Below are 27994 nucleotides of genomic sequence, written 5' to 3' on the forward strand. Positions count from 1 at the left end.
ATTTTGAAAAAAGAATTCTACATGGAATGCGACGACTATACCTTTCAGGAGTAACAGTGAGGAACGTGTTCTCGACAGTCCCACTGACGTCGCAGATACGATCAGACGTGTGAGCAGCCACGAAGATTTTAATAGTCAGGAACATTTGCATATTTTATCGCAGCTCGGCCAAGACATGGGTCACGGCGTGGTGAGTATAATCGCGGCAATATGACATTTTCGTAACAGCTAAATATACTTGTATATATAATTCTAGAAACGTTTTTTAAATAGAATTAATTGAACTAATTGTATATTAATAAACAATCTTTTATCTTAAATATATCAAAAGTTTAAGTATAGTTGCATAATTATTTTATTATAATAGAGAGTATTTTTTGGTATATATTAATAAATTAATGTTTTTAAGAGTTAAACATTAATTTCGTCGCGTAAGGCAAAACGCAAGCTTGATCACTAATCGATTCGTGATTGGATGTGATGCAGAGATGTGGCGGATTACCGCTCCACGAGAGAACCAACGTTTCGCCAGTATCGAAAAAATCGTCGTCGGTGCCGTCGCCGTGCGAGGTGGTTGTGGCGACTGAAAAGTATGACTGCGACGCCGAGAGATTGAGAAACAGCGAACGCTTCAGCAGAAGCATTACCCCGAGAGGTAGGAGACAAGCGCGTAGGAGAAGAGTGCACAGAGTTCAGGATACTGACCAGAGTTCCAGCAAGGTAATAAATATAATTCTTGAATATTTTCGCCACAGAGATGGCAAACGTTAATTCATTTTTACGGGTTAAGTGTATAATATCTATGTGGCTTTAAAAATTAATTTCACAATTAAAAGTTTAATTTCAGTAAAATAGATTCCGATATTCCGTAAAAGTTGCATTTTAAAAATTGCATTCTGATAATTAAATTTTGGTTTTATCAATCGTGAAATTTGCAAATTATGTGTGACATGCTTAATGGTTAAATAGGATATAAATGTTGAAGCGACAATATTGCAATTCTTAAACTAATTAATGGGCCACGAATCACAATTTTTTTTAATAGGAAATAAAGAGTTTTATTTCTTTAATTTCAGGAAAATGAAGAGGAGATTGAAAATATGTACATCTCCAATGTATCACCGAGTCCTAACAGTCACAATGGCTCACCAGCTCAGAGCTTCTTGGAGATGTTGAGCAGCGGACCGAGCAGGTCACCTTCGCCAGCTCGTCCACCCACCGTCGATCATGAGGACGTAAATAATCCCAGTTTGACCAATTGGGGCTTTCAACATTTGGAAGGAAACGTAAATATCTGGATTAATTAAAAAATTTGAAATCACATATAAAAATTAAAAAATTATAATTGCATAAAATTAAATAATTAAATATGACTTCAGCCCAAAAATTAAGAATTATGCAAATAAAGATATGTAGAAAATTGTATTGATCAAAATGAAAATTTGTATCAAAAAATAAATATTAAAATTTTTCTTTATGTGAATCTCAACAGGAAGAGGCCGTGGACGCTCGTGTGGAAGCTATGCTCTCGCCGAGGAACTCGCTGTTGGTCCCCAGGAGATTTTACTCTGAGGAGGAGATACAGCCGACGGGGCTTAGCCCGTCGGAAATGGGACTGAAGAACCTTGCGAAGCACATTAACGGCCTGAAGAAGAAGATCAAGAAGTACGAGGACGAGTTCGAGGAGAACTTTGGATATCGACCGAGTCACTCTGACAAAATGAGCAATCGCGACATCAAACGGCTGTGCACGGAGCTGAATAAGCTACGGAAGGAACACAAATTACTGAAGGAAGATCCAATAGGAGCGCTTCTGGCGAACGCTAATAACCGACTGAACACCACCGGCAGTCCCATAAATAACAACAATGGCCACGAGAAATCGCGGGCGACGCCGATAGAGGAGGTGGTCAAGGAAGCGGACAAGAAACTCAACGAGAAGCGCATCAAGTACAACCGGTCCGATAACATGGAGGAGCTCAATTACGATCAATTGGTGGACGAAAAGACTGCTGTGCAGAAAGCGTTGCTCCACATCGAGAACACTTTCGGCAGACCGGTCTCCAAGGAAGACAGAGCTGTCGTGCGACCATTGTACGACCGGTACAGAACTCTAAAGAGACTGCTCATCAGAGCAGGCGCGGTAAGAGAGAACGATTCATTGTTGTTGACTAAATATAATTTTGAAATAGATTTTCGAGGAAAAAAATGACCATATGTTCTGTATATCAATTGTAGAGCAAAAACAAGGACAGCGTTTCGGAACTGGCCACGATCCTAGAGCACGAAACGATGGATTTCACATCATCGAATCTCCCGGGAAATCCTGTGGAGACTGACAGAAGAGCCAGCGAGCCTGACATGTCACATCGAGGTATCTTAGACTGTATCGATCCCGTGGATCAATTGCCAACTGATAGTGATAGTCAGCATAGCAGTAGCGAAGGCAGTCGCGGTACCGGTGAAAGTCTTCACGCTCTTCCCCAGTAAGTTTAGATCAAAATTAGATATATTTTATGAAATTATATGCCACATATTTTTCTTTTATCTTTATTTACTTATGAGTTTAGTCATATATTTATGCTCTTAGAAAAGATTTAGAAAATAGAAACATTAGGAATTATTATATATAGTGATAAAAGAATAAATCTTCAGTTGAAAATGTATTTGTCGATAACTTTCATCGAACGTCATCTCTTCTTTTTGTAGGGAAGAATTATTGATGCAACAACGGGCTACCCGCGAGGAGAAGAAGCGGCTTCGCAGGGCGTTGAAGGAATTGGAAGTGCAGTTCGAAGCTCGAGCTGGCCGTCGCATGCAACGCGAGGATCGTGGACCGCAAGTCACCACCGTGTACGAATCGTATAAGCAGGCGAAAGCGAAACTGAGACTGATCGACGCTCTTATAGCCAAGAAGGCTTGACGCAGTATTTAATTCGCGAGTAACGAGGAACTGATTTGAAGCAACATTGTTGTTGAAGCTCTTAAGCGACCTTTGAATGTCTGTTGAGAAGACAGAGTTGTCGTACCACGCAGGTACATTCATTGTCGTCTGCAATGCCAACGTTGCGCGGTCACGATTAAAAGGGCCTGAAGAAGCAATATCTGCTGAAGCGAAGAGCACTATTGTAACATAACATAAGAATCTATCGGCTAGAATCAAAAGGTTTCGAGAGCAAAAAGCAGAATAATACTTGCGAGTGTATAGGATTTACTTCGCTTTCGTGCGAGATCGTGCGTACCGTATATTCTCTTATGCGGTTTTCTTTCGAATCGCGGATTCCGTTTGCGTTACGAAATATACGCTCGGGAAATATAATGCCGAATGTTTTCAATGTACAAGGTAACGCGTCTTTTTTACAACATCATTTTTGATCAACATAATCGATATGTTGAGAGTACGCATAAACGGACAATTTATAGTGAGCAATAGTACGTCTACAGAATAAAAACATGATATTGTGGTAGTACATTTGAGCTCTTTAAGCGCTAAAATAATTGTACAACGTAAAACTGGTTATTACGGTGTGATTTATCGTATTTGTTCGATGAAATTATCGTGTATCTTGTTCATCGGTTCACTTTATACTTTAACGTGTTCGTTTGCAATGGAAGATTTCCATTTGATTGTCCTCCATTCATTTCATCGTATATGCAACATTAGGATACACTTTTGACGTTAACGAGAAACTGGATGCTTGATGCTTATTTTGATATATTTACAGTTTATAAAATTGATCAGTTACAAATATATAAAAAAAATGTACTTATATTTTATATACATATATTATATATATATATTTGTTGCAAAGATTTCTAAACTTGTTTGTACTTAAATCGTCAAGTTTTATAGCGGTTGACGCAGGAATATCGATATACGAAGGTATCGGATGAACAAGACCCGACTTGTCATTTCAAATTGTAAAGACAAATCGAGATTTTTCCATCATGTGACAACGTGTATTGTACGATTGCGAGAAACGTGTCAGATAGCACATTTATTTCACGGTCAAATATATATAATTATAATTTTATTTTTGTAATATTTACATTTTCGAAGTAATAGGATCCATTTTTTATTTCATTGAAAAGAGTTTCGTTTAGTTTTATTGATCGTAAAGCCGGTTGGATTTTTCTCTGACGATAGTTATCGATAAGACTTGAAAGAGAAGAGATAGAAGAGAGCGGGTATCCATATAATGATTGATACATTTATAATGGACCCGATATTTATTTTATCATCTTAAAGTAAACCATTGAAGTCTAACGCTGAAAGAGTAAAGAACGAATCTGTGGGGTTAACTCGTAATGTAAGTACCTTGTAAGAGATATCACATGTTGTAATATTGTAGAGTACTATAAAATGTTACGATCTTAATAACGTATTAAAAGAGAAAGAGAAAAAAAAAGAATATTCACTAAGAGAAGCTCGTTGATTTTTGCGTTTATATTTTTGTACAAGTACGATTTTAAGGCCGTTCGCAATGTATACACACACAACCGACTAGGGACTACTATCGTAAAAACGCCTTAAAATTCCACTTGGATCGATTTTTTTCACGTAGAATCTCGAGAGTCAAGGGTGCTAAATGGCTTGAGTTCTACCGCATGCCGACTAATACGAAAGAAATGCTTTGCGAATCTCACTGACGATGAGTTGCAACCGCGCCGAAGGGGTTTTTTTTTCTCATTTTACCACGACACACAGCGACGAAATCCAGTCACCGTTTCACAATCGAAAATTCAAAATTTGTAGTCGAGACACAAAAGCCGCGGTGGTTTTAACTCTTTCGGTATCAAGCAGGAAACGAAAATCGGCGAAGAAACTCGTTGATCTCGCATCTTGCAGGCAAAAAGAATTAACACTTTCGAAAATAATTAATATACATCGGCGGCAGCGAAGCCGCTCGCAGACACATAAATGCGAAATGCGCGTTCTAATTAACAAAAAACGAGTAAGAAACAAAAAAAAACAAGACAATTTTTTAGACCAAAGCATTTTTTAGTCTGTGATATAATGAGAGATATATTTGCGTTAAGATGGGAGAGTATGTGTGTGTGGAGTATTTGGTTCCGTTTCCTTCTTCCTTTTGTGAAAACAATTTTGTAGAAGGCCGGAAGAAAGGGAGGAGATGATTTTTCTCGCTGTTTCCTTCTGTGTAGGAGGTGATTGAAGTCGGCGATATCTTCAGAAGATCCTACAGCGATGACGATAAACAAGCATAAACAAAGCAGAGTCCTTTTCCGAAAGAACGGTTGGAGACAGAGTTAAAATCGTATACAAGAAAAACTGAGAAAATGGATTTTTCATTGACGCACCGAATGATCGAAATAAAATATGAAAAATATTGAAATGAGAAATTCAGCAAGAGGACGTGTCACTTCGTGCTAATTGGCTTTCGAGCCTTGAAATTAATTAGTCTGCCTCATCTGTAATGTCGTTTTAATTAATCTTTCGTCATTTGATATACGTATAGCAACAAAAATGTGCGACATTTAGGAGCACTTTATCTCGCCGCGACGAGATCGCGTTCGTGTTGTCCTCCATCCGTACTGCCAAAAGGACTGCGTTGTTCATGAGAGAAAATTAATTTTGTATTCAACGCCCACAGGAATGTTTTTTTATTTCTCGCGGGTGCACCTAAGCCGCGCCCCTCCACTAGTAAGAACGAGAGAGAGCAAATTAGTATTATCGTAGATCTAAGATAACATTTTATATTAACGTTAACTAAGATATTTTGTAGCGGATAGTATCTTTAATGCATAAGGATAGATCGCGTGATTTTGTGTAGACGCTTTGAAAGGGAGAGAGAAAGAGAGAGAGAGAGAGAGAGAAAGAAGCAGGAATACTTTAGAAAAGAAGACAGAATACAGAGGGAAGCAAAAAAAAAACATTTTATTTAGCGAACCTAAGAGACAGGCTAGATCACGAATCGTTTAATTAGTATTCAAAAACAAAAGAGAAGAACGCTAGATATTTCATGCAGATCAAATGATTTACGAACATATCTAGAGAGATTAGAATCTTACGACAGTAAAAAAACGAAAAAAGTGCAAAAAAAAAAAAGAAATCAGTAGCGTAACGATCAATTTTTCTTGGATATCGTCGCGTACGTAGCTACAACTGACAATTACAATCGACCGTGAGAGCCGCGACGACGAGGAATCCGTCTCTAGCAGGAGTTCTAAGAAAAAACCACCTTCGGCGTTTATACACACACATGTTGATTCTGTATATACATATATATAAATATATTATATGTATAGAGGTACACACATACACTCGTACACACACAAGGCGGAGCGCTGCGTATACATGAACTTACATAAACCGTACACGCGCATACGAACGAATAATACACATTATTATGGGGTAGCAGGCAGACTCGAATAAAATGGAATATGATCTGCTGAAAACGTTCGTTCTCTTTTTCATTTCCCCAGAAGAGAAAAAAAACCCTTCCCAAATCGCTTCCCCGTTAAACACGTCTCTTTTGCACCTGCACCGCAGAAGAAATTGAATCGATGGCCACTCGCCCTTTTCCGCGATTCGGAAACAATGAAATTTTGCTGTATTAATGTATAGGCGATTTTGACAAAAATATAACTCCAATTTTATTCCATTTCCTTGCTCCTTTATTACGTGACTCGACGCGACGTTACGACACGCGCTGCAATTGCTTATGAAAAGTTTGTATCTGCCGTAATAACGCGGCCAGCTGCAAAGAGGCGGGCGGCTCCCGTGTGGCATTGTAAATTTTTCTTCGACCCAGGATCTGCGTCGCATTCGTCGAATGAGATTTTCCGAGTACGACAGGCATGGAAAAGGGATCCCTGCCGCCAGTTCCCTTGGCCGACTCGGTCGTGATGCAAACCAGACTGTTTCGTTCGTGCAGCATTTTCATCTGCTGCTTCAGCGTCATTACCTGCTTTTCGCAGTGTCATTGAAAACAATGTGCGCATTCCCAAATGCATTCAAACGCACGAGAATATTCGATAGTGGCACTCACTTCTTTGTAAAGACCGATCACAGTGTTGATTTCCTCTTCCTTGGCGTTGAGCTCCTTGTTCAGAGCGAACAATTCCTTCTTCATGGATTTATCGTTGGACTTGCTCACTTCCGACTGCAATCTCTCATATTTTCTGTAAAGAACAAAACATAATTGATGCAGTTCCTCCGTCAAAGTTACTCTGAAATTTAATAACGCGCCAGCACACTCACGTGTTCATCTCTTCGAACTGATCGTGAAGATTAATCAGAACGTCACGTATCTCCTTAGAATTGTGCGAATCGAGCATACGTATTTTATCGCCGATATTACCCTGCGACATCAACACGCTGCGATATTAATACGCTTTAACACAAATTAGAAACCCTTAGATTTTACCTTTAATATCCTCGAAATTTTTTCCTGATTTTTAGGACTCGCCGGCGTGTTGCTTTTGCTCACAGCGAAAGAAGACTGCAGTTTAGTCTTGTGATCGCAAGAATCATTCACTGGGCGAAGCTGTTTAAAAGCATTGTCCTCTTTTTCAGAAATTATTCCTGCTTCGGTGGACACCTTCGGCATACAGCCACTTTGCGTCTTTCCTACGTGTTGCAAATTGAAAAACGGCAATCTTTTAACCCGACCGAGGTTCTCGCCGCCGCTAAATGACGTGCCGGTCATTTGCGAGCTCACGTGCGAAATCGATCCCTCGTAGTTTATCTGGTCCAGAAGAACCGACACCGGCCTCATGCCTCTGCTGACTTTGCGGAGTAACAACGGGGTGACGTCGCTCGCGATCGGCTGCCGCGTCTTCATCACGCTCAACACCTGCGTTTCAGAATTAAGGACATTTCTCTTGGATATCCGCCGCTTATTTCACTGAGTTTCGTTGGCTCACTTGTTGAATATTTAATCCGAGATTGTAACTCGGGGTCACCGAGGTTCCCACCACGAATGGAATGTTCCGGAAATTAAATCTACTAAAGTACGATCTGCCCGAGCGTTTTAACTTGGACGCCAAAGTCGGCATCTCGTAATTGGGCGTGAACAACGGATCGTCGTATCTGTTGAAGGCGCGCTGTCGCGTTTCATTCTCCCTAGATGGAACGAGATCGTTGGAATGCTCTTCCGATTTATTTTGTTCTTGCGCGACCTCGAGCTTCGTTCTATGACAGAAAAAAATTCGTAGTAATGAAAATTTGAGAGTAATATCTAATATTAACAATGATAGATGATAGAAATGTAGTAATGATCGCTCAGCGATTATCAAGAATAATTACGATAATGTAACGATGACTATCAATATTACTACTTTTACAATTGCAGACAATTACTCTGAGAGTAATAATATCTAATATTAACAATGATAGAAAATAGAAATGTAGTAATGATCATTACATTCAGCGATTATCAAGAATAATTACGATAATGTAACGATATCAATAACTATTTTTACAATTGCAAACAATTACCTTGAGTTGCTTTGATAATTTAATATCTGAAGACAATGATCCTCTTCATTTTTCTTATTGCGAGATTGACATTCGCGATCAATATGTTCAGGACACCTATCTCTCGGAGTCAACGCCAATGTCTCTTGGATCTTTCTTGAATTCTCCTTAGTCGCAGGAAGATGCGTTTTTCTTTCATACTTAGCTTCATTCGCTTTAAAGCGCTTACTAGGCACTACGGAATTGTTATTCTTTAATTTAGTGTTATGAAAAATTTCCACGACATCGTTGAATTTCTTCACATGCTTTGGGGGATTGGACGGTTGATGAGCAACGCCTGCGTGAAAAAATTATCGCTAAACAACAGAGATCTGCCCTTGATAGTAGCACGATATAATTGAAAAACGTATGCAGAAACGAATTATATACGTAAACTCGATTGTCCACCTTTGTGCCGACGTCTCTTCACTTCCTTTCTGCCAATAAATCCCGTGTCCTTGGTGGTAACCGTGCTCTTGGAAACGGAACTCCGTATCTTCGCCTTTCTCTTCCGCATTTTAGACACCGCGTTATCCGCTCTGCACACGGAGTTCATATCGCTTCTCCCCGTTCTCGATCTATCTCTTTTCACCGCTCGTCTGGCTTTTACGACATTCGGCGCGTCCAAATTCAATCCCGGATCTTCGATACCTCCGACATCCTCGGCACCTCTCGTCGCAGAGCACGACGTTGCGCGGAGATAATCCTTGTCCGCTCGCGACGTCAGTCCCTCGAGGGACATACTCGACGGGAAGTAATAACTTTCGTATTCTCTAACCGCCTATTTGCATTATCGAGCTCGTAAGTACGGAAGTATGTATACGTAAAATACACGCACATTTATAAAACGTGTATATATATATAATCTCGTACGTCTACTTCCGTGACCTCATCCTGAGCTGGCATCGTTATCGAGCGAAGTTTCTTATCTAATTGAGTCCTTGTAATTGTAACGTTCAATAAACTTCCTTTCTGCCTTCCCTCCAGACTCTCGATAATATCGTCATCGTTGATGCTTTTTCCGGGCAAAAACCGGCCTGATTTCGGGCTCAAATTAGAAGTATCTATGGAAATATGAATATTTAAATGTGTATAAGACTAATTTTAATCTCTTTTACCAAATTTAAACTTTTTACCAAAATTTTCTTCAGCCTTGAATTCAACGTCATGAATACTCTGTGGGATGTTAAAATTTGCAATTCTATCGGCACTCGTAATTTCGCTGTTACAGCAATTAGTCTCGTTCGGAGACTTCGAGCCTGGATTTTTAAATGACGATGTTATTGACGAAATATCAGGTGCTTCTTTACTTTCTCTTGTTTCTGTTTGAGCCTTCCGACAAACATCCATCACATAATTTAATTCCGACTGTAACGTAAAGCACTTGGTTTCCGCTTTGTCCAATTCCTGTCCAATCTCTAAATGAAATTTGTAACTGGTATTACATATTTATTTTAAATTTCAAACGCTTTTAAAAATTCTAAAATAATTTGAAAGTACTGCTGAGGAGCTTGAAATCTCTCAACATAACATTAATATACAATGATAGATAACAATACTATTATATATAATTAAGAAAAATTCGGTTTTTATAGATACTTTTTAAAGCGATGTTCGGTCTGCTTTCGTTTACTTTGCATAATTGCATTTCGGATTGATTTTTCGGGGACAATTCTGTAAGCAAAAATATGACATAACATATAAAAATTTAAAAAATCAATTGTTAAGTATAGAATTTTATTTTTCCAAGATATTTGTTTATCAACTTTTTTTTATTTAGACAATTACCGAAGGTTCCGCTCGTATCGTTATGAACATTGACCATGTTGGTTACATTAATTCTTCTTAACTGTCATAATTTCTCGTTTACGTAGTTTAATATTCAATAAAATTTCATATGCATCATTCAAAATTTACGTTAAATTACTATTTCCTTTTTCGTTTCGAAAAAGATGATTTATCTATCACAAAAAATATACATACAAAATTATATAACGTACAAAATTAAAAAAAATAATTCACAGGTTACGATTACACAACACGGTGGACGATCACATCGTTCTCTTGTCGCGGAAGCATTCTTCTTTGTTTTGGAAAAATTCACACAGAGGCAATTTCAACGTTGACAATTAAGTGTGACAACGGAGGCTCTTTTAAACAAAATCAGAATCCGCGTTATATATGTACAGTAAAATTTTATTAAAGAAATTGCAATGATTATGAATAATAGTTATCTTGTCTCAAAATTTAATTTGTTGTTTTGTATCGTTCGTTCGATCGTAAATTCAGACCTTTCGTTACGATGTTTCAATTAAACTAATAATTGTAGCAATTAATATATGATGTATACAGGACGACTTCGATCAAACTCCGATTAAATTAATTGGCAAAATCACTTACAGCAATATTAATACATATATAATTCGTCTCTAATCCAATCTTTCCTTCCACATGTTAAAGAACAAAATATTATTATATCATTAAGAATAATAATGTATCATTAACAACAACAATAACAAAAACAATAACAAACACAATACGGAGATCGCGCGCACGAGATATGTTTCTTGGAGGTTGGATTTCAAATTTCGAGCTTTCCCGATAGATGTCTGTGGATTACCGCGCCTCTCCGCGTCACGTGACCGCGCGGGGGAAACCTTCGAACGCCGGCCCTCGTCGTCAGGTCGCGCTCGGGTGCGTCTCCACCACGAGCGCGTTTACGGACCGCGGAGTATTTTAGGGGAGCGTGCGGCCAGCGGTGGCAGAGACCCAGACAGAAGAGCGTGTGTGTACGAGCGAGTGGCGTTGTGTTGCAAATGGTGGACGGTGTATGACCCTCGTCGCGTTTTAACATCAGGTAGGCGAGAGCTCTTTGACCCGCGCGCGCCAGCCGACGTCGTCGGGGTCGCCGTCGCGCCTGCCGTTCGACGTTCCGCGACGTCGTCGGCGACCGTCGCCGGTTCGGTCGGCCGATCGATCGCGTCGATACGACGGGATTACGCGCTCGGGTTACGTAAAAATCCGTCCGTCGCGGACCGAAAATAGTCACCTGACTCCACGCGCGCGAGCGATTTCGCGGTATGCGCGCCCCTGCCTCCTCGCGCCCTCCTGCCACTGCCGCTGGCTTATCGGGAGAGGACGGGGGAAGGGGGGGAGAGAGGAAAAAAGTAGCGAGAGAAAGAGAAGTTATACTCGTGATAAGAGCTGGTCCGCCCGGCGTCGATCTCTCGCACTTCTGACCGGACAGACTCGTCACTTCTGCGAAACGGAGGCGGCACGGGCGGATCGAGTTCGTAGGTTAAGGTACGCACGTCCGAGCGCTCCGGACGTACGTACACACATACGGGACGCGTTCTCCTCCCTCCCGTCTTCCTTCCTCTTCCCGGTAAGGATTGTGAATCACCGTTTTTCCCCCGCGGACTATCAGAGAAGTTTAATAGGCGTCAAAAGGCCGCCTGTTGGCGGTTCTCGTTAGCCCCAGTTCTCGTCACACGCTTGTCAGCGACTCGTCAGTGTGTCCGTCATCCTCCGTCGCGGTTGCTTGATCAGCTCGATCGAGTCACGTGCAGGCTCGCATATATACGCACGTACGTTTTTCTCTCCATTCAACGTTTTCCACTTCATCAATCGTTCAGTCTCTCCAGTTTCTCTCTTTTTTTTTTGTTGCCGAACTGCGACAAGCCCGCTTTTTTTGCGCTTTGACTTCTCTCCGGGGCCGCAAAGTAATTTCGCTTTTGACTGTGTGAAAGAGAAAATGCGAATGCTTGTCTCATTTGCCTTTCTGTCATCGTCGAGCATCTCGCAATCCCGTAGGGAGAAGGACAAGGTGAAAAGGGAAAGAGGCTAAAGCGCGGCAAATGAGACACGTGCTGCCAAAAGAAGCGTGCACACACACGTGGTCGGTCTGAACTCTTTAAGGTTTCTCGAAACTCGAAATTTTCCCTTTTTCTTGAAGGATTGAGTATCTATCTGTTTCACTGTGAGTGAAGTCAAATGTAAGATCTGTCCGTTATACGATTCCTCTGCATTTTTTCACTTATTCTAATTTCTAATTTAAGAAAAAAAAAACTGGAAATAGCTGAAAAATAATGGACGTGCAATCTCACATCGTGTAGTTCGCGCGATAAATAGTCTTCGTCGATGTGTTACAATAAACCTAAATTGTAGAATTAAATAGAGAATTTTTCAAAAATACAAAAAAAAAATGAATGCTGTTATTTATAATAAAATATGATTTTTATTTATTGCAACATAATAAATTAGAATGGATGTTCGAATTATATATCGTTTCTACATGCCCTTGCTTGTAAGTTGGAAAAGTAAGCCTATACGTTTGTATGAATATCGATATTATCTTGTCTTTAACCGTCTTTCGTTGGTAAAGCTAGCATAAACTCGCAAGTATATGTAATTACTGATTTTGCGTGTACGCTTTTATTGTAACAGATGTGCGAAGCTGGTGCGTATACAAATTCAAGTAACGGCGCGCGGCCGCGTTCTCCGGGACCGACCATCGGGTATTCGCATCTGCATTTCTGACGTGAGCGCGAGCGAGCTGACAGTCAGGTATTCATTCCCCACCTCCAGCGATCTCGTCGGCTCTCTTATACGTCAGGAGACAGGGAGAGCTCGTGCAATTTTTCCCGGTAGTCAAGTCACATGTGCGCGAACGAGGCCAGCGATCGCCTCGGAACGGATTCGAGACGGTCTTACCCGTGTGTCAGTCGGACTTTGAGTTTTTCTCCTCACGACACTACATCTTTTTTCCTCGTTTTTCCGCATTCTCTGGGTGTCTGTAACTAAGGAAGCCGCGGGAGTAGTAGACTGGTCGGAGGTAAATGCGATATAATCGTGTATATTTTGTAAGGATACTGTGGCGATCCGTGGTGAAAGAGCGGTACCCGACGGCCTTCGTTTACTGAAACGGCTTAAGTTTACTGTCTGATTTTATGATCTGTTTGAAGTGAAAGGAAGTATTAATGAGAATTTTTCTACTTGCTCTCTCTCGTTATCTGCCTTTGATAGCCTTTTTATCTCGCAATCTGATCTCGGAAAGAAAGGGGCACGTACGTGACGTCAGATGTTCCGCCTCCATCACTGGAATTATCTTAATTGAGAAGCAAAGTCTAATTTGATTCTGCGCTGTGTTAAATAAATAGTAACTGATAATGGTCAATTTAAGCATGATTACCGAGACGTATTTTCGAGTCGCAATTCGGCTGCACGTTAAAATTTGCTCTCAAGGTTTCGAGTTAATGTAGTGCCCATAAGTATTCTGTAAATATTCCATAAATATGCAGTCGTTTGAATTGAAATTTGAGACTGTCAGTTTCGAAACAGTGGGAAGATTTTTTTTTTCTTTAAAGAAATACTGTTTTCATTTCTTATGCCAAGAAAAACAGCAGTATTTCAATGTGTTTTTATCTTAGAATATCTTAGAAATATTACGCCTTTCTGGTAGACAGAATGACGTCTGTAAAGGCTTATCTGGAAGTCTTGATAGTGCACACTTCGATGGCTTTGTTCGTGTACAATATTTGTTTGCCTTTGTTCCGCTTTTGAAAGGAAATACTTCAGACAAGCATTTTGTGAATCGCTACAAATGTATCGTGAGAATCTGTTGACGCAATGTTGGTACAATTTTATATTTATACATAAATATATAGACAGTATATACTTATACGCGTTCTGTCAATAACATTTTTAATTTTTTTTGTGAGAGATTTTTCACATATTTTTTTCTCAAACCACGTTACGCAATTTGGAAGAGAGCCAGCTCTCAAAAATAGACCTGTAACGCCTCAATATTTATGGTACATTTATTAAAGCACAGTAAAATGTAGAAACCTTTTTTACAATATAAATATCAATCAATTTGTATATTGTATATTTTTCTCAATTTTATATAATAATCTTTTTTCTTGGAGCTCTGCGAAACAGCTGTACAAAAATAATGTGTAATTTGTTGAGTGACATGAAATTATTTCAAATTTGGCGTATTACGCCTAATAACGCAATTGTATTTCTAAGATGAAGCGTAGCGAATTTTACGAACGCGTCTATATATCTGTGGTTTTATTTAACCTTTGCACAAACAAGCGCGCGTATATAGGTATATATTGCAACATGTGGGGATGCCTACGTATACGAATCGTGCTTACACAATTGCAAAATGCGCCTTTGACATTCCCCGCGTTTCTTCAGTATAATCAATGGATACGACGTGCAGGCGAAGTCTAAGAATTTCAGAATGATGCAATGAGAACAATGATAAGGCGACAGTCTGCAGCAGATAAGGCCAGACAAATCAGATTGTGACTGTACGTGCTTGGATTGGTTTAACACACATTGGCACTATACGCGGTTATCAAAGTTTATATCCTCATTAATGCCTCATGTGACCGAGCGCGCGACACTTGAAGCTTCGCTTAATTTAAATGCAAGTGCGCGGTCTTCGGATATCGCGTATCCGTTCAGTTTCACTCGAGACATTTAAATAACGCGTATAATATTATAAGTGTGCCTTATCGGTAACTGTGTTTACGCAGTTTCATTAGCTTATTTAACATCTCTTCCACATCGACGATATGGTAGCGAGATAAGGCAATCGTGAAATGACCTTCCGCCGTGTGTTGTGTTACAGGTGAAAAATGTACAAGGCAAGGACGATATTCAGTACGCTGGCCCCCTTGGCGCCGCGCGTATGCGGGCCCGAGAGATACGCGTCCTGGGTGGTCCGCAGTCATCCGCTGACCAGGACCAGCCAGGTGATCTTTACGGGGCCCGCGCGCAAGTACAACAGCCGGGCGGCAACCGAGCCCTTCTTGAATGGCAGCTCCAGCTCCTACGTGGAGGAGATGTACAATGCGTGGCTGCAAGATCCGAACAGCGTGCACATTGTAAGTATAAATGCATTCTTGTATAATAATAATTGAAAAGATATAAATCACGAAAATCAAGATTACTCATCGTCGGGAGAATTAAAATTGATTAAAGCTCGTTGAAAAGGCAAGAAGAATGTACGTTCACTGTTTTCTTTTGTAGAAGATATTTGATTGTATACTGTTCATTTATATGTTGTAGATGGAAAAAGTTTTCCTTAAATTTACTTATTATTTTTGTTTATTTGTAGTCATGGGATTCCTTCTTTCGAAACAGCACCGCTGGAGCTTCCCCAGGATTCGCGTATCAGGCACCACCATCCCTCGCTCCGAGTTACAACCAAGTACCGCTCGGAGCACTGCTGCCCCTGGGTGGCGGAACGCAACTCGGCCAGGCGCCCGTTAATGAAAAAATCATTGACGACCATCTAGCGGTGCAAGCTATTATTCGCTCTTATCAGGTATGATATTTGAAGTTTGTTTGCTTTATCCCTGGTAATGAATTTCGAACGTCTTGCTCTTGCAAACAAGTACACATTTTGGACACGACAGTTTATCAGGTGTAATTTTACGAAAAATATACAAGTGGTGATAACTCTTAGTCGCTGCCACTTGTATTATTTTGTTTGCAAGAAAATTGCTTTGTTCAACTGTGTATAATTTTCCTAGGTAACGAAATGAATAAATAAATACAATAAAATTTTTTCAATATTGCTTTCAAAGTAATATACTTTAATTATACGAAAATATATACTTTTTGATAATTTTCTGCTCCTATCTCTATTATCTGTATAAAGACATAATATTGTAATATTCTTTGTTTTTTATTATTATTTAACATGTCTAATTAATTAATTAAATGGGAGCCTGGAGAAAATCTGCTGGAGAGTCGTACTAAATTGATCTACTAAAATCTGCATGAATACAAGAATAATATAATAATAACATTGATATACTTTTTTTATATTGATACATTAAAGCTATTGTCACGCAATTAAACGGTTTAAAAGATTCTAATGCGATAAGAAAATTTTATGAATTCTCAGCTCTCTGTCATTGTCGAAATAAAAGCTGTTACATTATATATTACGTTTTAAAATTTATATATTATGAAAATGACTGTGGCATGCACTGAAACAGCGTACATACATCAATGTATATGTATGCATGTAAATTCCGCTGAACAAAAATATTTTCGAACCTTTCGTGTCCCAGTTTCATTTATATATGGAATAGATAAGAACATCTTTCGATAAAAATAACGTATATGTACGTATATATTACATAGATTAGAATAATAGTAATTTGAAGTAAACCGCGTAAGTGAATATCACAAATTAATTTGAGAGCTTCTTATATGGCCACGGCTGGATCTTAGTGTCTAATAATATTTTTATGTAAATTTTTAAATTTATTAAACAATAAATTAAATTATTAATTATATTAATCTTCAATTTTAATAATCCGATGCGAATAAGCATCTTAAAACATTGCGAAGAAATTAGAAAAATAATTAGAATGTTTATACTATATAAACTTTATGTACAATGAATATATCAATATGAGCTTGGGACATGAAATGTATGTATGTAATTTTTGCTTACTGTTAGGGGCTGTCATGTGTGTTTCCAAATTTTCTGACACTATGTTTGTTTCGTGTCAACATACGATTATACGATAAACGCATTGAGTATAAAATAGCAAATATTATGAGCGAATATTGCATAATAGTCTCATTTTGTATGACTACGCTAGTGGCTCACTGCATCTTCTATTTCAAGCATGTCTTGCATCTCTACATTTTTCCCAACAGAAACAGTGGAATTTTTCAAATTGTGATTTTTAATGTCATGATCTATCATCCTATGCTCAATACGTCCAGTTATTTCTATTGAGGAAGAAGCAGCAGCACACTATTTTCTAGTTATTTTATTAAAATACTATTAACTGTGGTAGTTACATGACAAGTTGTAGCAATGATTCTATTATCTTTTTACTGTAGTTAAATTATAACCACGAAACGAAAGAGAATTCCATTCCTTCACTGTTGCAATAAATATCAACTCTATATGTTACAAGTATCAGAACGTATGTAAATGGAATACTTGTTTGTCAATTTCGCTGTATATAGCCACCGTTTTGCTTCTTTTTTTTTCTCAATTGTAACTATATATGTACAAGTGTAGTTGCGAGAGTAGACACAGTTTATATAAATGTGAGGTTTTTTTCGGGACTATTCGTTGGCGTATAGGCCCGAGGTCACTTAGTTGCCGATCTGGACCCGCTGGGTATTATGCAAACAGACCTGATACACACGCATTATGCAGCTCGCAAGGGGTCTCCAGAACAAGTGCTGCGACAGTACATGCTTGGTAAGGCTTCTTCCAGAGCATTTTCCACGGGCTTTTTGTTTGAAATACGTGTTTTCTCGCCATACGTGCCATACGTTTTTTAAAAGCATTGTACTGGTTTGGAATATGTGGCGTATAAATGCGTATATTATAGAGTCAAAAATTGTATTCAGCCCGTGTTTACCGTAATTCCACTCGAGACATCCCTTTCCGATACATTCAGTATTATCATTTCACGTAGTCATCTTTGCATATTAACATCTTCTATCTAGCTTCTAGACTTCTATTTTTGCATAAAATTCTAAGAACCTTTTTAAAATAAATAATAACGAAAATAGTTGTGGAAATATTTGTAATCTTATTTGACAAAATTTTAAGCGACACAATTTTAAGACAATCTCAATGGTTTTTTTTCTCTGCAACGTATGGAACGTATTTCAACATTTCTGTTGAAGTGATATCTATATAAAGTGAAAATAAGAAAACAATTTATTATTTTATATTTTTGATTATTATATATTTTTTTAAGTTTCTTTGTTTAATATTAAAAATATCTTATAATTAATTTATTCGTAGTAGAGTTGGAAAAAATTTTACAAAACCAAATATTACGTACTGCAAAAGGAAGGTTATTTTGCAAGTCTTATATTGTGACAAACTTACACTGATACTGAAAATGTTTGAATTGAAAAGCATTATTTGGGAATCATAGAATTGATACGCCCCATCTTTTCATTAATAATCGATGATCTGACTTCGTAATTCGAATGTTCATGTGCAAGCGCATTATGTCGAGTATGACATTTATTCATTCTGCATTCATCGCGTTTATATTTGACAGAGAGTAAAAATAGATAAATATATATACGTATACATTGCCCGATAATATGCGAGTAAAAAGTTGGAGGTAAGAATAAAGGCATTCCTTTGTTGAATTTGCATGTACGATTTCTATATGTTATTATCTATGTATTGCTTTTGGACACCTGCACATATTTTTTTCTTTCGTCTGGCATGCTTGTCTCTTTTTTAAAATTTATACACACTAATATGCTGCGCGCAATTATTTTTCTTGTGTGAATTGATAAATAATGAGGGGACGTTTGAGCGGAACACTTTTTTATTATTCTTTAATTAATTATATATAAACAGATAATATAACGCATAATTAAACGCAGAGATCAATGTAACGCATTAATAATAGGGAAGCTAAAGGAGCAGATAACACATTTACAAATGTTAAGACATTAGCTTTGTATCTTAATATATGCATATTTAATGTTAATTACTGTGATGATGTTTTCTCAAGAGAGCATAACGATAAAACTTTGCATCAAGCACCAATTGTGTTATCTATGTCGTGATGCACCTATTTCTTTGCAATAGCAGAACATCAAGCACAGTAATTTATATTTTGACTAAATATATATTTAAATCAAATGAGAATTTGAAAACTATTTGGTTCGCATGAATGTGGCATTAAATTGACAGATTCGTGGCCATCATATCGCTAAATTGGATCCACTCGGCATCAACAGCGCTGATCTTGACGATAGACATCCGCAAGAATTACTCTATACCCATTATTCATTCGGTAAGCTTAATTGAACGTGTTTCTGCGTAAATATGAGATGAGTAAACTATGATGAAAAAGAAATTACGCTCTTAAAGAAAAATGCATCGTCGATGCATTTGAAAATTCTAATTAAGCTCCATGCTAATCGATAACGCAATATCGTGACTATATAACTTCGAGTATATTCTCGAGTAATAATTTTCCGTGTAGAAACTTACTTTACAGGCTGCTGTTGCATAAAATTGCTGCATTTAATTTCTTCTCATGTTTAATTTAAATGTGTTATAATTTTAAATGTGATTCAAGTGAATATTTCAATCTGTGAAATGGTTCGTACACATGGAAACGTAGCGTAAAGTTTTTTTATTTGCTTCACGTTATTCATTCACCACGTCAGTAATTCAGTTTATCGCTTAACTCTTTTTCAGTATAGCACCACTTTCGTAATTAATTATTTTTTTATTCTCTCTATCTCGCGCGAGCACAACCGTTGGTTCGGTATCACTGCGGTACCAAAAAACGATATCACTAAAAGATAAAATGTGCAACACGTTTAATTATCAATCAGAGATCTAGATTTATCGATTAATTTATTATAAATTTCTCGTTTTATTACGAGCAAAGTATAAGCTGAATGCAGGTAGTAGTAAGTAAAGAAGCCGAATCTTTGGGGATCATTGTTCGATCCGACTATTGAGTTTAAGTCTAATGTCCACAGGGAAGAGACCACGCACTACTTTCTCGCAGGAACTCCAATACCGAGTAGCTGTCCTAATGAAAAGTATGTAGCAATCGCTGCCCAAATCCGGGGTTTTCCCGTAAAGCTCTCTCTTATACGCTAGCATATTGGGAGGCACTGGTCCGTTTTTTTTTTGTTTTTTTTTGGGTTTGCACCGAATCAGATATAGTTTTCTCGGCCGAAAGCCTGTGCTTGGGATCTTCTGTGTAAACCTGTATCTCGCCTACGTAAAAGATATTCAGGGGCAACAGGTAGTTTTCAAACGTCTTTACCGCGGAGGAATTAGAGGAGGGACATTTGAGTGTGTCACGAATATCTAATATAGCTGGATTATAAATATGAATGTAAAACTTGGCCAAAAAGAAAAGAAACTTGAGTTTTGTTCCTCTTTTACTTTCTCTCTCTTTCTCTGTTCAAATCGAAGTGTTGCGTATATTATCTCTGACTGAACATTTCCTAACATGTATTTTCTTTTTCTTTTATCTATGTTGTGTTTTATCTATGTTTCTCACCGCAATTTTATACTGTCTTCTTTGCTGTATATTTTTTGTTACGTCTTTTTAGTTTGTTTGAAACATCTTCAAATGGTTGGTACAGTGGTGGTTGTTGTTTCAACTAACGACGCTTCACTTAAGCTCACGGCTTTTCTTCTGCATCAAAGTACTTCGTTTTTCTTTCAGTTTTTTAGTATTTGTTTGCACTGTCGTGCGTATAGTGTTATGTTGTGACCGTCAGTATCCTTACGTATCTTTTGGAAGTATATACTGCATGATGCTGTTCGTTTCAGCAGATATTTTACAATATGTGAACATTGTATCTATTAAAGGAACACTTACGTATGCGATGTATATTAAATATTTTTACAAATTGAAAGTAATAATTGTTAAATTTTGTACTAAAAGTAATTGCTGTTGGAAATAGAAAGCTTTTAAAGTATCACGCGTAAGAGGCACATTTTCAGTATCAGTTTTAAATAGAACGAATGAAAAGAAAAATACATATTTCGACATAATTCAACCTATACAACTATATTTTATTTATATATTTATGGCAAATGAATCATTTTATATTAAATAAAAGCAAAATAAACGCGTAATATACTTTAACGTTATGGTTTTATATAAGTATATAAATATATAAGAACTGTAGCAAAATCTTTCGATTGGGAATGCTTGGAATATTTATGTAAAACGCATATTTTTCATTCCAAATGATTAATACAGAGGAGTCGGACATGGATCGGGTATTCAAATTACCATCCACCACGTTTATCGGCGGCAAGGAGAAATCATTGCCGTTGCGTGAGATCCTGAAACGACTCGAGGCCGCTTACTGCGGTCACATCGGTGTCGAGTTCATGTTCATCAACTCCTTGGAGCAGTGCAATTGGATCAGGCAGAAGATGGAAACGCCCGGGATCATGGAAGTGACGAATGACGAGAAGAGGCTTATTTTAGCCAGATTGACACGCGCAACCGGGTAATAATATCGACGCTAATAAAATATCTGAATTCCAAGAAAACGTGTTAGCTTTGAAGTTGAAAATTTTCAGGAAAACCAAAGTATTTAATTCTTCTTTTTATTTTTTATTTTTATCATATAATTTATACTTAAAAGGCATTTTTTCCAAAATATTACTTTTTAAAGAAAAATTACACTATCGACACGTGAAAATATGGAATTCAGATTTTCAGTTTTTTACATATTTGTTTTACTTTCTGTAAGAAACGTGACTGAGAGTAAGCGATTTTTAATGTGTGAATTACAGATTCGAGGCATTCTTGGCGCGCAAATGGTCCTCTGAGAAGAGATTCGGCTTGGAGGGTTGCGAAATTTTGATTCCAGCTATGAAACAAGTGATCGATAAGTCGACGGAACTGGGAGTCGAGTCGATTGTCATGGGTATGCCTCACCGTGGTCGTCTCAATGTTCTCGCTAATGTCTGTCGCAAACCACTGAGTCAAATTTTCACACAATTTGCTGCGCTCGAAGCCGCTGACGATGTAAGCATAGAACGAAACTCTTTGAGCTCTTTAGAGCTATGTAGAAAGGTGTACTTTGCTACCGCGGCAAGTTTGTCGATCCGAGAATTCTGGTAACGATGAAGTGAATTTCAGGGTTCCGGCGATGTGAAGTATCATTTGGGCACGTACATAGAGCGTCTTAATCGAGTGACGAACAAGAACATTCGTCTGGCCGTCGTTGCAAATCCATCGCATTTGGAGGCCGTGGATCCGGTGGTTCAAGGCAAAACACGCGCCGAGCAATTCTACCGTGGCGACGGCGAAGGCAAAAAAGTGAGCCATATATATGAAATTACCTTGAATACTTTTTACAATTAGATTATTATATAATATGGCAATGAGCGGTCCAAATAAGGAAAAATGAGTTTAAAATTTGTGAGATTCAAGTTGATTAGATGGTTACTGAAATGATTAAATATTATCCAATAATATACATGTGTGATGCAACTATAAAATCTTGACTGCGTTTATTGATTCGAATATTGATTTATTTTGCTGAGTATAATTTTATGTATATTCCAGGTGATGTCCATTCTTCTTCACGGAGATGCTGCGTTCTGCGGTCAAGGCATTGTCTTCGAGACAATGCATCTGTCTGACCTGCCTGATTACACCACACACGGCACCATCCATATTGTTGTGAATAATCAGATCGGTTTCACCACCGACCCGAGGCATTCACGATCGTCGCCGTACTGCACTGGTTGGTATTCACTGGTGGAAAATCGAGTCGTGTTTTTATTTTCCAATGACATTAATTATCGCGGATTTATTTGTCAGATGTGGCCCGAGTGGTGAACGCACCCATCTTCCACGTGAATTCCGACGATCCCGAAGCCGTGATGCACGTGTGCAAGGTAGCGGCGGAGTGGAGGGCCACCTTCCACAAGGACGTCGTGATCGATTTGGTCTCCTACAGGCGCAACGGCCACAACGAGATCGACGAACCGATGTTCACGCAGCCGCTGATGTATCGTAAGATCAAGAACACTTTGTCAGCTCTCGACAAGTATGCCAACTCGCTCCTCGATAATAGTGTCGTCACTCCTGAGGAAGTTAAGGTGCGAAAGTCACGCACGTAATTGTATTTCAAATAATTACTTTTTTACGATAAAAGCGACTATTCTTACGTTTCAGGATGTCAAAGACAAGTACGAGAAGATCTGCGAGGAGGCATACAACAACGCCAGGCAGGAGACACATATTAAGTACAAAGACTGGTTGGATTCGCCGTGGTCCGGTTTCTTCGAAGGAAAAGACCCGTTGAAGGTCTCGCCCACTGGTATCAAGGAAGATACGCTCATACATATTGGAAAGAAATTCTCGTCGCCGCCGCCGAATGCCGCTGAGTTCGTCATTCACAAAGGTGAGTGCAGCAGCGTTAGAAGATGAATACGATAATATTATTTTCTCTGAAAACAAAGACATATAAAATAAAGAAGCCAGAAATAAAACATATTGTAAAATTGAAAACGTATAAAAATATGTTTAAAAAAGTTTAATGACAATTTATGTAAGCAATACGTGTAGTCTACATAGTATGATTACGAAAAAACATGGTAATTATTTTACAGGTATCGAACGAATCTTAAAATCTCGCATGGAGATGATTGAGGCTAGAACCGTCGACTGGGCTCTCGGCGAAGCTATGGCTTTCGGTTCTCTCCTCAAGGAAGGTATTCACGTTCGTTTGTCAGGCCAGGACGTGGAGAGAGGAACATTCTCTCACAGGCATCACGTGCTGCATCATCAGACTGTTGACAAGGCGACTTACAGGCCACTCTGCTACTTGTATCCTGATCAAGCACCTTACACAGTGTGCAACAGTTCCTTGTCTGAATTCGGCGTTCTCGGTTAGATTGCAATTTTTACAATTCTGATATAATTACGGATTTTTGGTTCCCAAAATTTATTGACTACACTAAAAGTCTATAAACTATTTGTAATATAAATTATAGATTTTTAGTACTTTAGTACTTTAGAAATGTCTCACGTGTATAATTATTTTGTTTTTAATTTGTACATATTACAATGATTTTACTGCAATTGCAGGATTTGAGCTGGGCTACTCTATGACGAATCCTAATGCATTGGTGTGCTGGGAAGCTCAATTCGGAGACTTCAACAATACGGCGCAATGTATAATTGATCAGTTCATCAGCAGCGGTCAAGCCAAGTGGGTTAGACAATCCGGTCTGGTCATGTTGCAACCACACGGTCTTGAAGGAATGGTAAATCCACATCGTTAAATTATTTTACAACATGAATTATTTTTTTAAATATGAAATATGGATTCCCGAAACGGGTTATCATTTACCTCACTTTCAGTTTTCTCATTACGCCTTTAATTCTCCAATCAATCTTACGTAAAATTGAGGCATACGCGAATCAACCCGACAAGTCAATTATTTTCCCACATCATCCCACAATGTAATTTATTTGTTGATTTTAAATTTCTCTTGTTTTCGTAGGGTCCCGAGCACTCTAGCGCTCGTTTGGAACGTTTCCTTCAAATGTCCGCTGATGATCCGGATTATTTCCCACCGGAGAGCGAAGAGTTTGCTGTTCGTCAGCTGCATGATAGTAACTGGATCGTCGCCAACTGCAGCACGCCGGCCAATTACTTCCACATCCTACGACGACAGATTGCGCTACCGTTCAGGAAGCCGTTGATCCTGATGACACCGAAGTCGCTACTCCGTCATCCGGAGGCTAAGTCCAACTTCGACTTGATGCTGGAGGACACGCAGTTCCTCAGAGTGATACCCGAGGAAGGTACAGCGGCTCAGAATCCCAACGGTGTCAAGAAGTTGCTGTTCTGCTCCGGCAAGGTCTATTACGACCTGAAGAAGGCGCGCGCGGAACGGAAGATGGAGGACCAAATTGCGATCGCGAGAGTGGAACAGGTCAGTCATCATTTTTGGGATAACCGTATCGTGTTTGATGAATTTCTTTGAAATACATAATTAATCACGTTAAAATATTTAATATATTAATATTTTAATCGATTTTGGTTCTACTGCAGATCTCGCCCTTCCCGTACGATCTCGTCAAGAAAGAGGCTGCTAAATATCCCAATGCGGAATTGATATGGTCTCAGGAGGAGCACAAGAACCAAGGCGCATGGACCTACGTGCAGCCTAGGTTCCACACGGCGCTCAATGGCACCCGAAACGTAGTGTAAGTATCCAAATAAATTGACAGTAAAATGTGTATATATGTATGTATGTGCGTATGTGTGAATGCACCCATATTACACTATGGTTGCGTTTTATTTTTTATATCTTTCACACGGCCCACATTTTTTATTTTGCGACAATGAGCGCGACGCGCCAAAATTTCGTAATCGATATACGTATTCAAAGTAATGTGCTTCTGTTATCTTTTTATATAAGTTGTCTTTTTTTATAAGTTATAAGTTGTACGCTATTTGCTTTCCTCGTTCTATATATAGATATATGTTTCATAAAACAATAAAAACGAAAAATTTGGGCCGTGTGTTGCAGTAGCGTGTCAGATACGAGTGGTCAAGGGTGGTTTGCCGGTTTGTTCTCGTCGCCCAAACCGACTAAAATCACAACTGTGTCAGAGCCGCAGTCAACGGAAGAATCTACTGAATCTACTGAACCAAAGCAAAGAACAGTGAGGTAATAAAATCGGCGAGATGGCCGACGGAAAATTGGATTATTTAACGGAAAATTATTCTAAATTAATTTGCATTTATGTATGAACATTTATTTTGAAAGTATCATAAACTATTATTTTTATTCATCATTATAAAATTTGTTTAATTTTTGCAATTGCATCACAAATGAAAATATAAAATAATTATATGTGAAATTAATTACACAATTATATAAACTTACTATCATTATGGTAATGCTTGCATTTCGAACTTTTTAAGTAGTTCCAAAGTGACTTTTTTTATCAGTAGAAGTTGACTGATGTTGTCGATGTACATATGTCGTAAATGAATTGCCCTTTAAAAGCAAGTTGTATTTATTTCACAATTTTGAGGAATCCCATATTGATGTTTCAGGTACGCTGGACGTCCCACTGCATCGTCGCCCGCCACTGGCAGCAAAATGCAACATCTCAAGGAACTCAAACAGCTGGTCGACGACTCCCTCAGCTTTTAATGATCCTTTCTTAGCGCTACGTGTAGAACTGAAAGTTTATTTATTTTTCTCACACCTTAATGTATCTATTACTACAATTTTGTGTCCTGCTCGACATACACCACAGAACAGAGATTACACCGTAGCCGTTTAAACGATTTCTTCGCAATGGCGACTTCTACGTTTTAAATTCATACGCGCGCACGAATGTTTCACGCTCGTTCATCCAAAATTCCAAAATGTAGTCCCTTGTTTTTTCATTTTTTTCTTTTTCCCCCTTCTTCTCCCCCCCCCCTCTCATTAACACATGTAAACATACACAGGCTAAACTGTGATAGCTTTTGATTAACGTTAATTTAATTGAATGTCGATTACTAATTTATTATCTTTTAGCTATGCTCATGCTATTCTGCAATCGGTTACTCATCTACATGTATTTCATTCTTTACGTTTGAATGTGAATTTTCGTCTTATATATTTGATGATTATATAAATATTATTATGATAATCGACACGATTTCGTGTGTAAGTCTGAATGATGTGGTTTCAGTCGAATTTTAGGTTTATATACGTCAGTTTTACAGACGTATATTTAAACGAACACAAAAGAGAAACTTGCTAGTCCATTGATCTTTAAACGTAAACGTGAAACACTCGTGCGTCCGCGTTGTTCTGTGTACTTCAGCCTGTTCGTACTTTATTCTAAATTAATTTCGAGTGAAGTCGATAAGATTGCAGAAAGGGAAAGTATTATTAATTTATGCAATGTTACGCAGCGCGTAACATTTTAACGTGTAGCACAACAGTCCTGTAGTACACTCCAGACCGGAGAGACTGTCCATGGCGAAAGGGGCTACGGGGTACATGTATGGCCAATTTTTTTTCTCTAGTAATTTATTTTTTGCGCCATGAGACTGTTGCCAATCACTTTAACTTTTTATCGTCGCTGTTTTTATAAAAAATTAAATGATTGGCGGATTACGCAGCACGTTTCTTCGACGTGTGACGTCGTAGCACTAATCTCTCGAGATCGAATGTGTCTCGTCTCGGCCTCGGTTGCGCCGACACGATATTCAGTGCCAGTAATAGAAGTGCATCGAACTCGGATCCCTCGATCCGCGTTTGAACTTGAAAATTTCGTGTCGCGACCGAGGCCCTAGTGCTACCCCATGGACAGTGTCGACGGATGCAGCTCTCAGTGAAGAGTATTGAGAGTAGAAGACAAATTAGTAATACCTAATAGCGTTTAGGAATTAATTTTAATAATAATTATTATTTAGCCAGGAAAGAGCCGTGGCTCGCGCGTGGGCCGCGCGCATGGCGTAGCGAAGGTGCGTAGTATTTAATTAATATTCGTCTATCTGTACCGTTTTGAAAGATGGGACGCACGAAGAAATTTGGAGAAGCTATATCGCCTTTGCGCTGATCGAGGAAAAAAAAAGAGAGCGTACGTATCGTAATGTTCGTTTTGTATCGTCGGAAAGCAGTCGATGATGAGAGAGAGCGGGCTTGTTATTTTGTTTGATGCGTACGAAACGATAGTTATGTGATATATATATATCTCTATCGATCTAGCACGATATTATTGTCAGTTCAGCAAAAGCCACAGTACTAGGCCATTCTACTTGTTCCTATCCGTTGTATCATCGTGTATTCGTAATACACGATACACGTATGTGCTTAAAAAAAAAAGTTTCCTGTCAAACACATAACGTCTGACACTTAAAAATTTCGTTTAGCAAACACCGCTGATATTATTACGCCCGATATTGTAGTATCTTATTGCTGATTGAATTAAATTGTCTCATCGTCTCACATGTCTGATC

The 27994-nt window shown here is 38.5% G+C and overlaps 3 protein-coding genes across 14 annotated transcripts in view; 2 read left to right on the forward strand and 1 right to left on the reverse strand.

Annotated features, from left to right (window-relative positions):
* The window catches only part of LOC105451366 (protein FAM13A), a 37360-nt gene extending 30949 nt beyond the window's left edge, over positions 1-6411 (forward strand). The window contains exons 6-11 of the mRNA XM_011691762.1: positions 49-190; positions 487-720; positions 1077-1286; positions 1493-2143; positions 2239-2486; positions 2710-6411. Of these exons, the coding sequence (XP_011690064.1) occupies positions 49-190; positions 487-720; positions 1077-1286; positions 1493-2143; positions 2239-2486; positions 2710-2923 (1699 nt within the window). The 3' untranslated portion in view covers positions 2924-6411. The remainder of the gene's footprint in view (positions 1-48; positions 191-486; positions 721-1076; positions 1287-1492; positions 2144-2238; positions 2487-2709) is intronic.
* A 202-nt stretch (positions 6412-6613) lies between these two features.
* On the reverse strand, positions 6614-11080 carry LOC105451365. 5 transcript variants are annotated; one of them, XM_011691758.1, is made up of 11 exons: positions 10880-11080; positions 10079-10153; positions 9616-9914; positions 9353-9543; positions 8888-9260; positions 8462-8777; positions 7888-8155; positions 7389-7817; positions 7223-7323; positions 7011-7143; positions 6614-6926 (listed from the first exon to the last, which is right to left on the reverse strand). In XM_011691758.1, exons 2-11 carry the CDS (start codon positions 10117-10119, stop codon positions 6660-6662), a joined length of 2418 nt encoding a protein of 805 aa, XP_011690060.1. In that variant the 5' UTR covers positions 10120-10153; positions 10880-11080; the 3' UTR covers positions 6614-6659. The 5 variants fall into 5 exon arrangements, with proteins under 5 accessions (XP_011690060.1, XP_011690061.1, XP_011690059.1 ...); XM_011691759.1 differs by having other exon boundaries at positions 9616-9897; positions 10880-11079; XM_011691757.1 differs by lacking the exon at positions 10880-11080 and adding an exon at positions 10268-10828.
* Positions 11081-11168: 88 nt separating this feature from the next.
* On the forward strand, positions 11169-27985 carry LOC105451364 (2-oxoglutarate dehydrogenase, mitochondrial). Of its 8 annotated transcripts, XM_011691748.1 has the most exons (18): positions 11169-11336; positions 12926-13045; positions 15123-15378; positions 15612-15821; positions 19203-19305; positions 20006-20068; positions 21250-21505; positions 21795-22029; positions 22144-22323; positions 22573-22753; positions 22831-23111; positions 23188-23416; positions 23625-23903; positions 24103-24281; positions 24522-24956; positions 25076-25230; positions 25557-25697; positions 26090-27985. In XM_011691748.1, exons 3-18 carry the CDS (start codon positions 15130-15132, stop codon positions 26187-26189), a joined length of 3276 nt encoding a protein of 1091 aa, XP_011690050.1. In that variant the 5' UTR covers positions 11169-11336; positions 12926-13045; positions 15123-15129; the 3' UTR covers positions 26190-27985. The 8 variants fall into 8 exon arrangements, with proteins under 8 accessions (XP_011690050.1, XP_011690049.1, XP_011690052.1 ...); XM_011691747.1 differs by lacking the exon at positions 12926-13045; XM_011691749.1 differs by lacking the exons at positions 11169-11336; positions 12926-13045 and adding an exon at positions 13229-13313.
* The last annotated feature ends 9 nt before the right edge of the window (positions 27986-27994 follow it).

This window comes from Wasmannia auropunctata, unplaced genomic scaffold, assembly GCF_000956235.1.
Source record: "Wasmannia auropunctata unplaced genomic scaffold, wasmannia.A_1.0 LD336052.1, whole genome shotgun sequence".
In the NCBI taxonomy this organism is placed as follows: Eukaryota; Metazoa; Arthropoda; class Insecta; order Hymenoptera; family Formicidae; genus Wasmannia; species Wasmannia auropunctata.

Coding starts and splice junctions, on each gene's coding strand:
- LOC105451364 (XM_011691748.1), top strand. CDS start 15,130: ATGTACAAGGCAAGGACGATATTCAGTACGCTGGCCCCCTTGGCGCCG. Junction 20,069..21,249: donor AGTAGCTGTCCTAATGAAAA/GTATGTAGCAAT, acceptor TGATTAATACAG/AGGAGTCGGACATGGATCGG. Junction 25,698..26,089: donor CCAAAGCAAAGAACAGTGAG/GTAATAAAATCG, acceptor TTGATGTTTCAG/GTACGCTGGACGTCCCACTG.
- LOC105451365 (XM_011691756.1), bottom strand. CDS start 10,304: ATGGTCAATGTTCATAACGATACGAGCGGAACCTTCG. Junction 7,324..7,388: donor AAATTTCGAGGATATTAAAG/GTAAAATCTAAG, acceptor TTGATGTCGCAG/GGTAATATCGGCGATAAAAT. Junction 7,144..7,222: donor CAGTTCGAAGAGATGAACAC/GTGAGTGTGCTG, acceptor TGTTCTTTACAG/AAAATATGAGAGATTGCAGT.